Source organism: Muscardinus avellanarius (genome assembly GCF_963383645.1).
Source record: "Muscardinus avellanarius genome assembly, chromosome: 6".
Lineage (NCBI taxonomy): Eukaryota > Metazoa > Chordata > Mammalia > Rodentia > Gliridae > Muscardinus > Muscardinus avellanarius.
The window spans coordinates 70,839,510-70,853,894 of record NC_137791.1 but is presented as its reverse complement, the minus strand read 5'-3'; the positions used below and the strand labels follow the sequence as shown (position 1 = coordinate 70,853,894).

General features: G+C 37.8%; 1 protein-coding gene across 27 annotated transcripts in view; it reads right to left on the bottom strand.

Annotated features, from left to right (window-relative positions):
• The window catches only part of SEC31A (SEC31 homolog A, COPII coat complex component), a gene marked incomplete at both ends in the record, with an annotated part of 65,996 nt that extends 54,311 nt beyond the window's left edge, over window positions 1-11,685 (bottom strand). For 26 of the 27 annotated variants that reach the window (XM_080697745.1, XM_080697756.1, XM_080697765.1 and 23 more), the window contains 6 exons: window positions 2,485-2,627; window positions 4,893-5,033; window positions 6,260-6,355; window positions 7,708-7,906; window positions 10,832-10,952; window positions 11,607-11,685. In XM_080697745.1, coding sequence (XP_080553871.1) covers window positions 2,485-2,627; window positions 4,893-5,033; window positions 6,260-6,355; window positions 7,708-7,906; window positions 10,832-10,952; window positions 11,607-11,685 — 779 coding nt within the window. The remainder of the gene's footprint in view (window positions 1-2,484; window positions 2,628-4,892; window positions 5,034-6,259; window positions 6,356-7,707; window positions 7,907-10,831; window positions 10,953-11,606) is intronic. The other variant, XM_080697759.1, reaches the window with a different exon arrangement.
• Between the last annotated feature and the right edge of the window lie 2,700 nt (window positions 11,686-14,385).

Sequence of the window (14,385 nt, the reverse complement as noted above, 5' to 3'; positions counted from 1 at the left end):
TAAGACTCATTAAGGGTTTCTCACCTGCAAATCTACTATATGGAGGTAAGGACTGAAATTTTTAGTCTAAGCCGGTGTGGTGGTACATATTTGTAATCCCAATACTTGGGAGGCTGAGACAGGAAGATCGCAAGTTCAAGGACAGCCTCAGCAAGTAGTGAGACTCTCATCAACCTAGGTAGACCCTGTCTCAAAGTAAAAATAAAATAGAACTGGGGATATAGTTTAGAAGTAGAATGCCCCTGGGTGATTTAATCTCTAGTAACACACACACACACACACACACACACACACACACACACACACACACGGCTAGGGGTGTAACTTGGAGACAGAATACTCTTGATTTGAATCCCCAGTACAATAAGCAAGTAAACAATAAAGGAAAATAAAATTTTAGTCTATATATCCCCTAGTACAAAAGAACAAAAAGGCCCAAAGGTACTTACAAAATACTATAGCATTAGAATGAATATATTTCTTGTTTAAATAGATTGAATAAACTGGCATAAACTCTTTGGATCTCTAAATATCAATGAAATCTGTCAAATTACTCATCAGTGATATTGAACCAAACACGAGGTGGTTATATCCCATATCTTATTTTTTTTCTTTTGGTGGTACTGGGTATTGAACCCAGGAGCATTCTATCTCTGAGCTATGCCTAGGGCCCTTTTTACCTTTTGTTTTGAAACAGGGCCTCCTGTAGGTTGCTGAGACTAGTCTCAAACCTGTGATTCTCCTGTCTCAACCTTCAAGTACAGAGACTACAGGCATGTACCACCATGACAGCTTCTGTATCTTTTTAAAGCACTGACACAAGCTTGGCATGGTGTCGCACGCCTGTAATCCTAGCGCTTGGGAAGCTGAGACAGGAGGATCGAGGCCAGCGAAACCTAAAGCACTGACACATTTATTAAAATTTAAAAAAGAATAAACTAATTTCTCAAAAATATTTGCTTTTAAATGTAAAGCGAAAAAATAGCAAAATTTCTATATTGTTGCTTATTATAAAATTTTTGGAAGACCCATCTTCCTATATAATAAAGATCAAATTGGGAGCTGGGCGTGGTGGCGCACACTTGTAATCCCAGCACTTGGGAGGCTGAGACAGGAGGATCGTGGTTCATGGCCAACCCCAACTACTTAGTGAGGTCCTCTACAACTTATTGAGACCCTGTGACCCTGTTTCAAAATAAAGAATAAAAAAAAAAAGAAAAAAAAAAAAAGGGCTGGGGATGTAGCTTGGAGGTAGAATGTCCCTAGTACTGAAAAAAAAAAAAAAAAAAAAAAGGATTAAATTGGATAAAGTTTCAAGGGCTATCCCAAAGTACTGTGTTATACTAAAATTTTGATCTATTAATTGTTGTTTGAAATAACTGGTAGAAGCCAGGCGTGCTGACGCACACTTGTAATCCCATCATTTGGGAAGCTGAGACTGAAGGATTGCGGTTCGTAGACAGCTTCAGGTACTTAGTGAGGCCCTTTGTAACTCAGTGAGACCCTATTAAAAAAAAAAAAAAAAAAAAAAGCCAGGCATGGTGGCACACGCTTGGAATCCCAGCATTTGGGTTCACAGCCAGACTCAGCTACTTAGTGAGGCCTTTTGCAACCCAGTGAGACCCAGAATGTCCCTGAGTTTAATCCCTAGTAACAAACACACACACACACAAATAGGGCTAGGGGTGTAGCTTGGAGATAGAATACCCTGAATTCAATCCCCAGTACCACAATAAATAAATAAACAAATAAACAATAAAAATAAAAGTTTAGTCTATATATCTCCTAGTATGACAGCCCCAAAAGTACTTACAAAATACTATACTGTTTCAAAATAAAGAAAAAAAAAAAAAAAGCTGTGGTGTAACTGGGAGGTAGAATGCCCCTGGGTTCAATCCTAGTTCTGCCAAAAAAAAAAAAAAAAAAGGATTTATATAGTATGATTTGGCTATTATATTGGTAGGGAAAATTAGATGACTGCGGCTTAAAATAAAAATAACCCATTTTCATTATCATTTACAAGAAACAGACAAAGTAGACTCCTCAATTTTAAAATTTTCTTTTTGAGCTGAGTGTGCTGGTGCATGGCTGTAGTGGCAGCATTTCAGAGGCTTAGACAGGAGGATCACAGGTTTAAAGCCAGCCTTGGCAAATAAGCAAGACCCCATTCCCAAATAAAAATAAAATAGGACTGAGGGTGGAGGGTGGAGCTCAGAGGTAGAATACCCCTGGGTTCAATCCCCAGTACCAAAACAACAAAAAATTAGGTGGTGTAGTGTTACACACTTGTAATCCTAGTCACTTGGAAGGCTGAGGCAGGAGGCTAAGATAGGAGAATATTAAGTTGGAGCCCAGCATGAACAACACAATGACATCTCATCTCCAAGAAATAAAACAAGTATCTGATAATTCAAAAATTAAAAGTAGTAAGTAAATATATTTTAAACATATGGAATCAAGTTACTCAGAAGAGCAGCATGATACCTGGCATGGTTCTCCAGGACACGAAGTGGAGTAGACGCAAACCGAAGATCCCACATCTGGATCACCGGCAATCTGTCATCTTCAGAAGCAAGGACCATCTGAGTAGCAACATCTGGATGCCATGCCAACCCAGAGCAATGCATCTGCAGATAGTTAAGGCTCAAATTTAATCAATCACATTATTTTCTTAATTTTTAATTTTTATTTTTTGTGGCACTGGGGATGGAACCCAGGGGCATTCTACCTCCAAGGTATACCCCCAGCCCATTTTTTATTCTTTATTTTGAAACAGGGTCTCACTGAGTTGTGGGGACCTCACTAAGTAGCTGAGGCTGTCCATGAACCATGATCCTCCTGACTCAGCCTCCCAAATGCTGGGATTACAAGCATGTGCCACCACACCCAGCCTTCACATTACTTTATAAAAAGCCAAAATGAAACTTGAGGTATGTACTTTTATTAAAACAAATAGTTTTTTTTAAAAAATCAACTCAGGTTTAGTTTATTTTTTAAAAAGTTTTTAGATTTTATTAAACATAGATTTTATTAAACATTCATAAACAGTAGTCTAAAAAGTACAATATTTGAGCTGGGCATGGTAATGCATGCCTATAATCCTGAGATAGGAGAATCACAGGTTCAAAGCCAGCCTCAGCAACTTAGTGAGGCTGTCAGCAACTTAGTAAGACCTTGTTTCAAAATAAAAAATTAAATGGGGCTGGGGTATAGCTCAGAGGTAGAATACTCCTGGGTTCAACCCCCAGCACCACCAAAAAAAAAAAGTACAGTATTTTAATGTTTAATCTAATTGAGGCCCACAAAACAATTCTGGTCTAGAATAACTCTACCCCAAATAAGTCTTTATATTGTAACCAGAGAAAAAGCTTTATAAAAAGTATAATATTTTCAGAAAAATGAGAACAGAAAAGATTCTGACAACAAAATAAAAATCTTACACCATTCCTCTCAGAAAAATCAAGAAAAAAAGTCTAAAGTAACAGCCATCATCTAAATTTTCATGTTTCATAAGGAATAAGTTAACATTATTATTGAGAATTACCCAGAATCTCAGATTACATACCACACTGCAAAAGATGATTCAAATGCTAATTGTACACTTTATTCCATTGAAACTTATATTTTAAAACTCCAGATTCATATGAAATACAATTATCTGAAGAATTATACTTCAATAGTTTTTTATTGTTGTTGATTTAAAATTATGTATGTATCCAGACTTGGGCAAATTTGTTTTAGAAAATGTCCAACTAGCCAGGTGTGGTGGTACATGGCTTTTAATCCCAGTATTTGGGAGGCTGAGACAGAAGCATTGCAAATTCAGTTACCCTCAGTTACTTAGCAAAGTCTTTTACAACTTTGTGAGACACTGTTTCAAAATAAAGAATAAAAAAAATGAACTGAAAGTATAGCTCTGAGGTAGAATGTCCCTGGGTTCAATCCCCAATACTACAAAAAAAAGAAAAAAAAAGAAAAAGAAAAATAGTCCAACTGAGGTCTGGGCATGGTGGCACATATTTACATTCCTAGCACTGGAGGAGACCAAAACAGGGAGATTGCAGGTTTGAGGAGAGCCTTAGCAAGTAATAAGACGCTCATCAACCTAGCGAGACCCTGTTTCCAAATAAGAAATAAATTGGTCTGAGGGTATAGCTCGGAGGCAGAATGTCTCTGGGTTCAACTCTCAGTACCACATACAAAAAAAGTTTAATATAATTAAAAACAAGTAAAACAAACCTCTAAATTCTCTATATTACTTTATTGTATACCCAATGACCTAAAAATTTTAAAGAATTCGTAAGCCAAGAGTGGTGCATTCTTGTAATCTCAGTACTTGGGAAGCTGAGGGAGGGGGATCACAGATTCAAAGCCAGAATTGGCAACTTAGTAAGACTTTCACAAATTTAGTGAGACCATGTTTCGAAATAAAAAATAAAATAGGTCCTGGGGTGTAGCCCAAAGTTAGAAGGCCCCTGTGTTCCATCCCCAGTACTACAAAAAAAAAAAAAAATTGATAAGGCTGAGAATTTAATGTGTTCTACAGCAGCATCTAACTGAGCAAGCAGAAGAAAGATATTAGCTTACTATGGCAGTATCTAATCAGAGGAAGAGAAAAAACAGGAATTTGGAAATCAAAAGTATATACTTATAAAATGTATAAACTCTTAGATTAACCAAACTCTTTCCATCATTAATAATACCCAACAAGGTATAATGGGAATCTTATTATTTTCCCTAAGGGGGTAAAATCCAATTCATCTAATATGATTGACCAGTGAAAAGACAGGATTTGACTTCACAAAAACTACTTTGCTGCCATCCCTGACAAATAAAATATGAATACTACCACAGAAATACAGCGTGTCCATCAGGAATCAATGTATACATACCCGGTTACTATGATCACTGACTTTGATGATTGGTTCATTTTTCCTAAGATCCCATACAGTGGCCCGGCCACTGGGGCTGGCTGATGCTAAAATATGTTGAACTTGTCTGTTCCATGAAATGCAGCTGATATCTTCTGGGGGCTATAAGGAATAAACTATTAAAAGCCATTTTTCTATTGTAAGTAAATAAAAGTAAAAAAAAGGAATTACTTAAAAATCTGATTCATCCATTCCACAAATTTCTTTTACATTTCTACATTCTCAATATATACAACAGCTTAAAGTATTTTATCTTGTTTAATATTATCTCATTTAACAGGCATTTATTGAACTCCGCTGAAAATGCAGCACTGTTTCTTTATTTGCAACTGCTGTAAGATAGATTATGGACAACAATGTAAATGTTCATGAATATGACTGAGAACTAGTCAGGGCAAAAGTGATAGCCTGGACAACTAGGAAAAAAAATTACAAATGGAAGCCGGGTGTGGCACACACTTGTAATCCCAGCATTTGGGAGGCTGAGACAGGAGGATCGCGGTTCGCTGCTAGCCTTAGCTACTTAGTGAGGCTCTTTGCAACTCAGTGAGACCCTGTTTCAAAAATAAAAATAGGGCTGGGGGTATACCTTGTCTTGGAAGTAGAATGCCCCCGGGTTCCATCCCCAGTACTGCTAAAAAAAAATTACAAATGGGAGACCACATGCCATCATTATGCTAAAATGTTAGGGCCAGTTACAGTGGCCACACAAAGGGTTTTTATACAACAAAGAGAAACTCAAGGAAACACAGGGAAAGACTGTCTTATCCAACTTACTGGAAACACACATGAAAAAGTGTGTTTTTAAGTAAAAGTGGATGTTAAAATACACAGAACAAAGGCCAGGCATGGTGGGGCACACTTGTAATCCCAGCGCTTAGAAGGCTGACACAGGAGGATCGCACAGATTCAAAGCCAGCCTCAGCTACTTAATGAGGCTCTCAAAAACTTAGTAAGACCCTGTTTCCAAATAAAGTATAAAAAAATAGGTCTGGGAGTATAGCCTGGAGGTAGAAAAGCCCCTGGGTTCCACCTGCAGTACCACCAAAAAAAAAAAAAAAAAACCCAAAAAACAACAACAAAAAAAACCTACACAGAACAAAAATAAGACCATATTTAAGAAAATTATTAAGGATTTTTGTTCATTTACATTCTTCAATATTTAATCTTGAAAGATTCATTAATACTTTAAAGAAATACTAATTAATATGTTACTATACTGAAGCAAAATCAATGACATCTTAGCAATAATTTCTATGAAAAAACTTAAAATTGAAATAAGAAGAACTTTGTTTCTTTGTTTACACTGATCATAATCAATATAATACCTGTGTTTTGGCTCCTGGTGTCATTGGAGTTGCAAAATTGTTTAGATCCCAAATGTAGATTTCAGATTCATTAGCACCAGAGGCTACCAGATTTGTCTGCAATATAAAATAATAATTAAATAACATTTATAAATAAGAGAAATCAGAATAACTGAGTTTAAAGAGAAAAGGATGTCAGTTTTAGAATAATTTTCCTATTTAATTAAAAAAGCAAAACACATATGCATGAGTTCCTAAATAATTATGTACAATTCTTCACTAAATTTAAAGTTTAGAAAAACATACTATAAAACTATTTAAAAACAAAATGTGTCTTGGGAAGGTTTAGACAGGGAGATCTTAAGCTTAAGATCAGCCTGGGCAATTTAGTGGGAATCTATTTCAAAATTAAAAAAAATAAAAAGGGCTAAGGACATAGCTCAGAGAAAGTTTGCTCCTTACTTTAATCCTGAATACCATAAAACAAGCAAGCAAACAAACTCCATCATAAGAAGAAAATGTCTACTGGAAACAAAACTAATTTTAATGCAAGACGTTATAAAAAAGAACAATTACCCACTGACTTCTAGAAAATCTTATTATCCTAATCTTTTCCATGGAATTAGTGTTACTTGTTCTAATCTCAACACTGAATCCCTCTTTTTTTTTTTTTTTTTTTTTTTGCACATTACTGAGGATGAAACCCAGGGGTCATTCTACTGCCAAACTACACCCCAGCCCTAATTTTTATTCTTTATTTTGAAGCAGGGTCTCACTGAGTTGCAGAGGGCCTAAGTAGCTGAGGCTGTCTGCAAACCATGATCCTTCTGTCTCAGCCTCCCAAGTGCTGGGATTACAAGTGTGCACCACCACACCCGGCTCTGAATCCCTCATTCTTATAAAAACATAAAACAAAAAACAAAACTCATTCACCAACCTGTACAACCCATTTTATTTTTCCTTTTGCAGAATTGGGTATCAAACCTAGGGCCTCTCACATGCTAGGAAAGCACTCTGCCAGTGAGCCACATCCCCAGTGCTTTTTATTTTGAGAGAGGGTCTTGTTAAGTTACCCAGGCTAGCTTCAAACTTGTGATCCTTCTGCCTCCAAATTCCAAGTAGCTGAGATTATACACATGTGTCACCAGGCCTGGCCAGGCACAGCGGTTTAGATTTCATGCCAAGACTAAGGCATAGTAGATACATAAACTTACTTCAAATGAATAGCACATACATTAAGAAATATGAATTTCAGCCGGACGTGGTGGCGCATGCCTGTAATCCCCGCGCTTGGGAGGCGGAGACAGGAGGATCGCGCAGGTTTGAAGCCAGCCGCGCTGGCTTAAGAGACCCTGTTTCCAAATAAAAATATAAAATGGGTCTGGGAGTGTAGCCCGGAGGTAGAAGGTTCCATCTCCGGTACCACCAAAATATATATATATATATATGAATTTCAAATAAAGTCAAACCTGAAAAATGTTCACATCCAAGGCTCTCACTGGACCAGTATGCTTATTATTCTGAGCAATCACAACTTCCTTTTCTCCTGCTATAATTTTAGAAGGATCATAAAGAACAATGTTTCCATTTTCACCACCAGCAATCAGAACTCCAGAGACATCTCCTTTGGAATCCATCTTATGAGGCCCCCAAATTAACTTGTGGTACCTTTAGGACAAAAGAAGTAAAAATAACTCATTCTTGAAACCAAACAAACAGAGAAGAATCACACATTTAATCCCCCCCCCCCCCCGCGGTACTGGGGACGGAACACGGGGGCATTCTACCTCTGAACTACAACCCCAGCCCTATTTTTTATTCTTTATTTTGAAACAGGGTCTCACTGAGTTACAAAGGGCCTCACTAAGTAGTTGAGGCTGTCGGCAAACTGAGATCCTCCTGTCTCGGCCTCCCAAATGCTGGGCTTACAAGCATGCCCCCGGTTTCACATTTAATTTTGTACGCTTATATTTTCATAAATACCACAAAAACATTGTTTCTCTTCCACTCCCGGTAACTGTGTGACTTCAGTGAAATGATATTTTATTTTTTACTTGCACCTGCATATTAGATTTTGTAACTGCTAAAGAGAAAAACTCTTCTTCGGGGGTAATATAGTTTAGCAAAGTCTACTTCAGTAAACTTTATGTAAAAAATATGGGCTTTATAGTGGTTTAGCCATTTAGACACTGAGGGACTCTGGGCAAGTTACTTCATCTTCCTAAGGTGCCTTTAGTTTTTCTGTAAAATAAAGCTAATCAATCACTTTTCTGGAAAAAGAATACATTCAACTTGACTGCAAAAGGGGTCACTACCATATAGTATCTTAAACAATGAAGGTGTTAAAGGAGTCATCTGGGGGGTAAAAACAAAAACAAAAAACGTTTTTCCAGTACTAGGAATTGAACCCATGGGCCTTATCCCAGTGAGCTATCCCCAGCCCTTTTTATTTTATTTTTTAAGACAAGGTCTTAAAAAATTCTCCAGGCTGGCCTCAAAAGTATGATCCTCCTACCTCAGCCTCCCCAAAGGCTGTAAGTACAGGTGTGTGCTGCCATGACTGATTTCATCTAAAATTTTCTAAGAAAAATAATATATTAAGATAGCTATCGCCGGGCGTGGTGGCGCACGCTTGTAATCCCCGCGCTTGGGAGGCGGAGACAGGAGGATCGCGCTGGTTCGGAGCCAGCCTCACTGGCTTAAGAGACTCTGTTTCCACATAAAAATGTTAAAAAATAAGTCTGGGAGTGTAGCCCGTGGGAGTGTATACCGGAGGTAGAAGAGCTTCCAGGAACCCCAGTACCACAAAAAAAAAAAAAAAGATAGCTATCAAAATTATGTTTACTATTTCTGTTGGAGAATGAAAGATCATGGTATGGGAGCTGGAGGTGGGGGTGCAAACCTGTAATCCTTGTACTTGGGAGGCTGAGACAGGAGGATACTGGGTTTGAGGCCATCCTTGGTATCTTAGTGAGATGCTGTTTCAAAGTAAAAAATAAAATAGGGGTTGTTCCAGAGTTCAAAATAGAACTAAACTCTGAATTCAATACCCAGTGTCTGTCTGTCTGTCTTTTTCTCTCTCTCACAAACACACACACACACAGCACAGAGATAAAATATGAGGATGGCATGGAGGCATATGGTGAGAGAGACAGTACTGAGAAGAATAACTACTGAAGAAAAGGTTCCGGGGTTCCATCCCAGTGAGAGGGCGATGCAGAGTATGAGAGGTCCCATGACACTGCATGATCTGAGCTATGATTCTGTTGGATAATGTAGCATCTCTTTAAACCCTGATAAAATAGAGACAACGTTTATCTTATTACTAAGATGAAAGTGTTTTTTCTCTGAATTATAGAGCATAAGTACTTGAAAGGGTGATAAAATACTTACATATCAGAAATGTGCCATCAAAATTCTTTGTGAAGCCGGGCGCGGTGGCGCACGCTTGTAATCCCCACGTTTGGGAGGCTGAGACAGGAGGATCACACAGGTTCGAAGCCAGCCTCAGCTACTTAGTAAGGCTCTCAGCAACTTAGTGAGACCCTCTTTCCAAATAAAGTATAAAATAGGTGTCTGGGAGTATAGCCCAGAGCTACGTAGAAAAGCCCCTGGGTTCCTCCCCTAGAACCACCAAAAAAAAAAAAAAAAACTTTGTGAAGTAGAATCATACTTTCTAAAGTATAATTTTTAAAGTTAAGTATAAAGATAACCTGCATTCAGAGATATTCATTAGTATAGTGATTAATATAACTATTCCTTTTTCAAGTTATATCTATCCATTTTACAAATAAGTAACATAAAAGAAATAGAAAAGCCAGGCATGTAATTACATGTTTATAATTCTAGTACTTAGGAGGCTGAGATAGGAGGAATGCAGGTTTGAGGACAGCCTCAGCAAGTAGTGAGACTGTCATCAACCTAGTGAGATCCTATTTCAAAATAAAAATAAAATGAGGCTGAGGGTGTAGCTTGGAGGTAAAATACCCCTGGGTTCAATCCCCAGTGTAAAAAAGAAAATTGAAAAATAATTAAAAAAGAAATCGAAAGCTTGGTGTGGTGGTGCATGCTTTAATACCAGTCCTTGGGAAGCTAAGACAGGAGGATCACACAGGTTCAAAGCTAGTCTCAGCTACTTAGTGAGGCTCTCAGCAACTTAGTGAGACCCTGTTTCCAAATAAAATATAAAATAGGTCTAGGAGTGTATTCCCAGACATAGAAAGCCCCTGGGTTCCATTCCCAACACGCGTGCTTGCGCGCGCGCGCGCACACACACACACACACACACACACACACACACACACACACAAACACATGCACACACAGAAATAGAAAAAAATTGCTCTACTGTACTGTGACAAAAATATTAGAAATTAAAGCCTCTCCTTCTTACTCTACATATTATAGTAAGCAATAAAAGTCAATAAAATATATAAACACATTTTTTCCTTCCAGAAAAATGCATTTATATACTTTCCCACAAAACACTTCATGTCAACTGATGGTATTCCTTGTAATGAAATACAGACAAAATAGGCATCAACCACAATATATAATTAAATAATCACAAGAATTTAAGGCTGAAATTCATACCTGTGAGAAGAGAAAGTAGCACAAGATTTCATATCCAAGGATGGATCAGAAAGGTCTAATTCAAATATCTCCAGGGAAGCATTGGTGCTAAATGTTGCATCCAATTGCTGGGCAGATGTTCCTATAGAAAAGACATTTATGGTGACCACATGCAAAGCTAAAAGACCCAGGGGATGCTACAAGAGAAATTAAAAACATGGCTTTTTCAAATTATCTTGCACATGCACGTTGTATCAGTGGCTGAAACCTCAGCACATACTGCTCTGAAAGTGCTTCAATTACTATAGCAATGAGATTCTGACACGGGGCTGAGAGAGGACCTTTCTAAGAATGAAAAGTGAAGTTAATTTTTTAATTATAGATTTTTTAAAGGTTCTTTGTCAAAATAACCCCATGATTTACTATAGCTGCTTATAGTTACATTATGATATACATTTTATATTAAAAATGCTTACATCAAACTTCTTTATTCAAACTTTTACTTGCCATCAATTATACTTAATACTGGAGGACTGAAACTAAACCCAGTTCCTGTGCAGTGGGAAAGAGACTACTTGTATAACACATCGTGATCAATGCTATGATGTGCAAGGTACTATGGCAACACACATGAAGGCCACCAAACTTGGCTGATAGGAAGGATGAAGGTATTTTTCTAGGAAAAACTACAGGCTTTTCAGAGATGATGAAGTGTGAACCAAATCTTAAAGACACATAAGAGCAAGCCAGATGTAGAAAAGAGGCACTAGGTTACTATTTCCTCTTTTGAACCTACCTGTGGCTAGGTAAATGGGATGGTTCTGGGCAGGGCTCCATGCCTGCATGGCCGTACGATCTACTTCTTTTAACTTCATCCTGCTAAGAAAAATATTTCACACAAAAACATATTGAACATGTAACACAAAATACAGAAACATATTTTACAAAGGAACACACTAGATAAACATTAGTAAAGTCCAAATATAAATAATTCAAACTGGTTTAGGTGCCATTTCTGGAACCATTTGATATTAGAAAACAAACTTGAAGCCAGGCATGGTGCTGGGAGGCTGAGACAGGAGGATCTTGGTTTGTGGATGGACAGCCTGCAAGTCAGTAAGATCCTGTATCAAATTAAAGAATAAAAAATAGGCCTGGGGGTCTACCTCGGAGGTACTGGGTTCCATCCCCAGTACCGCAAAAAAAAAAAAAAAAAAAAAAAAAAAAAAAAAGAAAGAGAGAGAGAAAAATAGGGTTGGGGGTGTAGTTTGGACGTAGAATGCCCTGGGTTCTACCACCAGTACCACAAAAAATTTAAAAAAAGAAGACAAACTTGTGAAACTATTTTGTGATAGAGATTGGGCTATTCTAATTCTTTACAGTTTATACTGTAAGTACTCCATATCCAAAGTACCTGGGATCAGAACTGTTTCATTTTTTTTTTTTTCAGTATTTGCATTAACTTTAATGGTTGAGCATCCTTAACCTGAAAATTTGAATGCTCCAAAATAAAAAACTCTTTATAGTTTTTAATTCCGGATGCTAAACCTATAGTCCTTAAGTATTCCCCCCCAAAAAAAAAATACATGGTAGCAACTGAGGAATTAATTTTGCTACACATGTGCTTCTCAAACAAGAAGTAAGAAAAGCCACATAATAAACAAGATGCATTTTTCTTGAGTAGGATTACTCAATGATAAAAAGCAGCTTTAAACATTAATTTTAGCTGAGCGTGGTGACACATACTTGTAATCCCAGCATTTGGGAGGCTGAGACAAGAGGATCACGGTTCTCAGATAACCTTTGCAATTCAGTGAGACCCTGCTTCAAAATAAAGAATAAAAAATAGGTCTGGAGGTGTAGCTCTGAGGTAGAATGCCTCTGGGTTCAATCCCCAGTACTGCAAAAAAAAAAAAAAAAAAAAGGAATTAATTTTAGCTGGTCATGGTGGCACACCTATAATCCCAGTACTTGGGAGGCTGAGACAGGGGGATCGCAGGTTCGTGCCCAGACTCTACAAACTTAGTGAGACCCTGTTTTAAAATAAAAATAAAAGAGGGCCAGGTGTATTGCTTAGAAGTAATATGTTCCTGAGTTCCATCCCCAGTACCAATAAGTAAATAAATATTAATTTAAATTAAAAGACACATGGTAAGACCACAGATTCTACCTCTTAGTAGCACCTCCAGGATATGTGTGTGTGTGTGTGTGTGTGTGTGTGTGCGTGCACACGCGCATGTGTGTGTGTGTGTGTATGTGTGTGTTTTATTTGGGACTAAACCCAGGTTTCTCTGTTTTTGTAATAATAGGCATTCCATATCTGAGCTATAGCCCCAGTCCTATTTTATTTATTTTGAAAAAAGGTCTTGCTAGATTGAGGAGTGTCTCACTACTTGCTGAGGCTTTCCTTGAACCTGTGATCCTCCTGCTTCAGCCACCCAAGCACTGGGATTACAGATGTGTGCTACCATGCCTGGCCCTTATTTTTTATTTTGAAATAGAATCTAAGTTGCTAAAGGTCTCACTAAATTGCTGAGGCTGGTCAAAAACTTGCAATTCTCCTGTTTTAGCTTCCCAAGTACTGAGATAACAGGTGTATGCCATCACAATTGGCTGCAATTTTAATCTGGATGAATATTATCAAATTACTCTCTATGACAACTATACTCCCTCAAAGTAAAATAAGATTACCTGCTGCTCTATATTACCAGATTGGAATGTCATACTTTTAGACTTTTTACCAACATATAGGTAAAAAAAGGTTCATTATGAAGCCAGGAGGCTGAGACAGGAAGATCAATGATTCAAAACCAGCCTCAGCAACTTTGTGTGGCTCACAAAAACTTAGCAAGATCCTATTTCCAAATAAAAAATAAAATAGGGCTGGGGGGCTGTAGACCCAAGGTAGAAGACTCCAAGGCCTCATCCCCAGTAGCACCAAAAAATAAAACTGAGTATATTTTTAATTTGCATTTCTTATAAATGATGTGTGGCATCTCTTTATGATTATGGGTCATCCGTATTTCCCATATTTAGTCCATATTTCTGTCACCTTTTCTTTTTTTTCTTTCTACTTCTATCATTTGCCTATTTTTCTTTTGTACTGGGGATTGAGCCAGGATACTTCAAACTTAAGTATTTGACTTTGTGTGTATACACACAAACACACACACACACCTCTGATAGTTTTTTTTTTCTTCGTCTTTTTTTTTTTTTTTGGTGGTAAAGGGGTTCCTGGGAACCCTTCTACCACCGGTCTACACTCCCAGACCTAGTTTATATTTTTATTTGGAAATAGGGTCTCTTAAGCCAGTGCGGCTGGCTTCAAACCTGTGTGATCCTCCTGTCTCCGCCTCCCAAGCATGGGGATTGCAAGTGTGCACCACCACACCCGGCAGTTTTGATTTTTCAAAACACAACCTTTATTTATTCATTTTTTGGGTCTGGGGATGGAACCCAGAGGCATTCAACCTCTGAGCTATACTCCTGACCTATTTTTTTATTCTTTTTTTTTTTGCGGGGGGTGGTACTGGGGGTGGAACCCAAGGGCTTTCTACCTCGGGCTGTACTCCCAG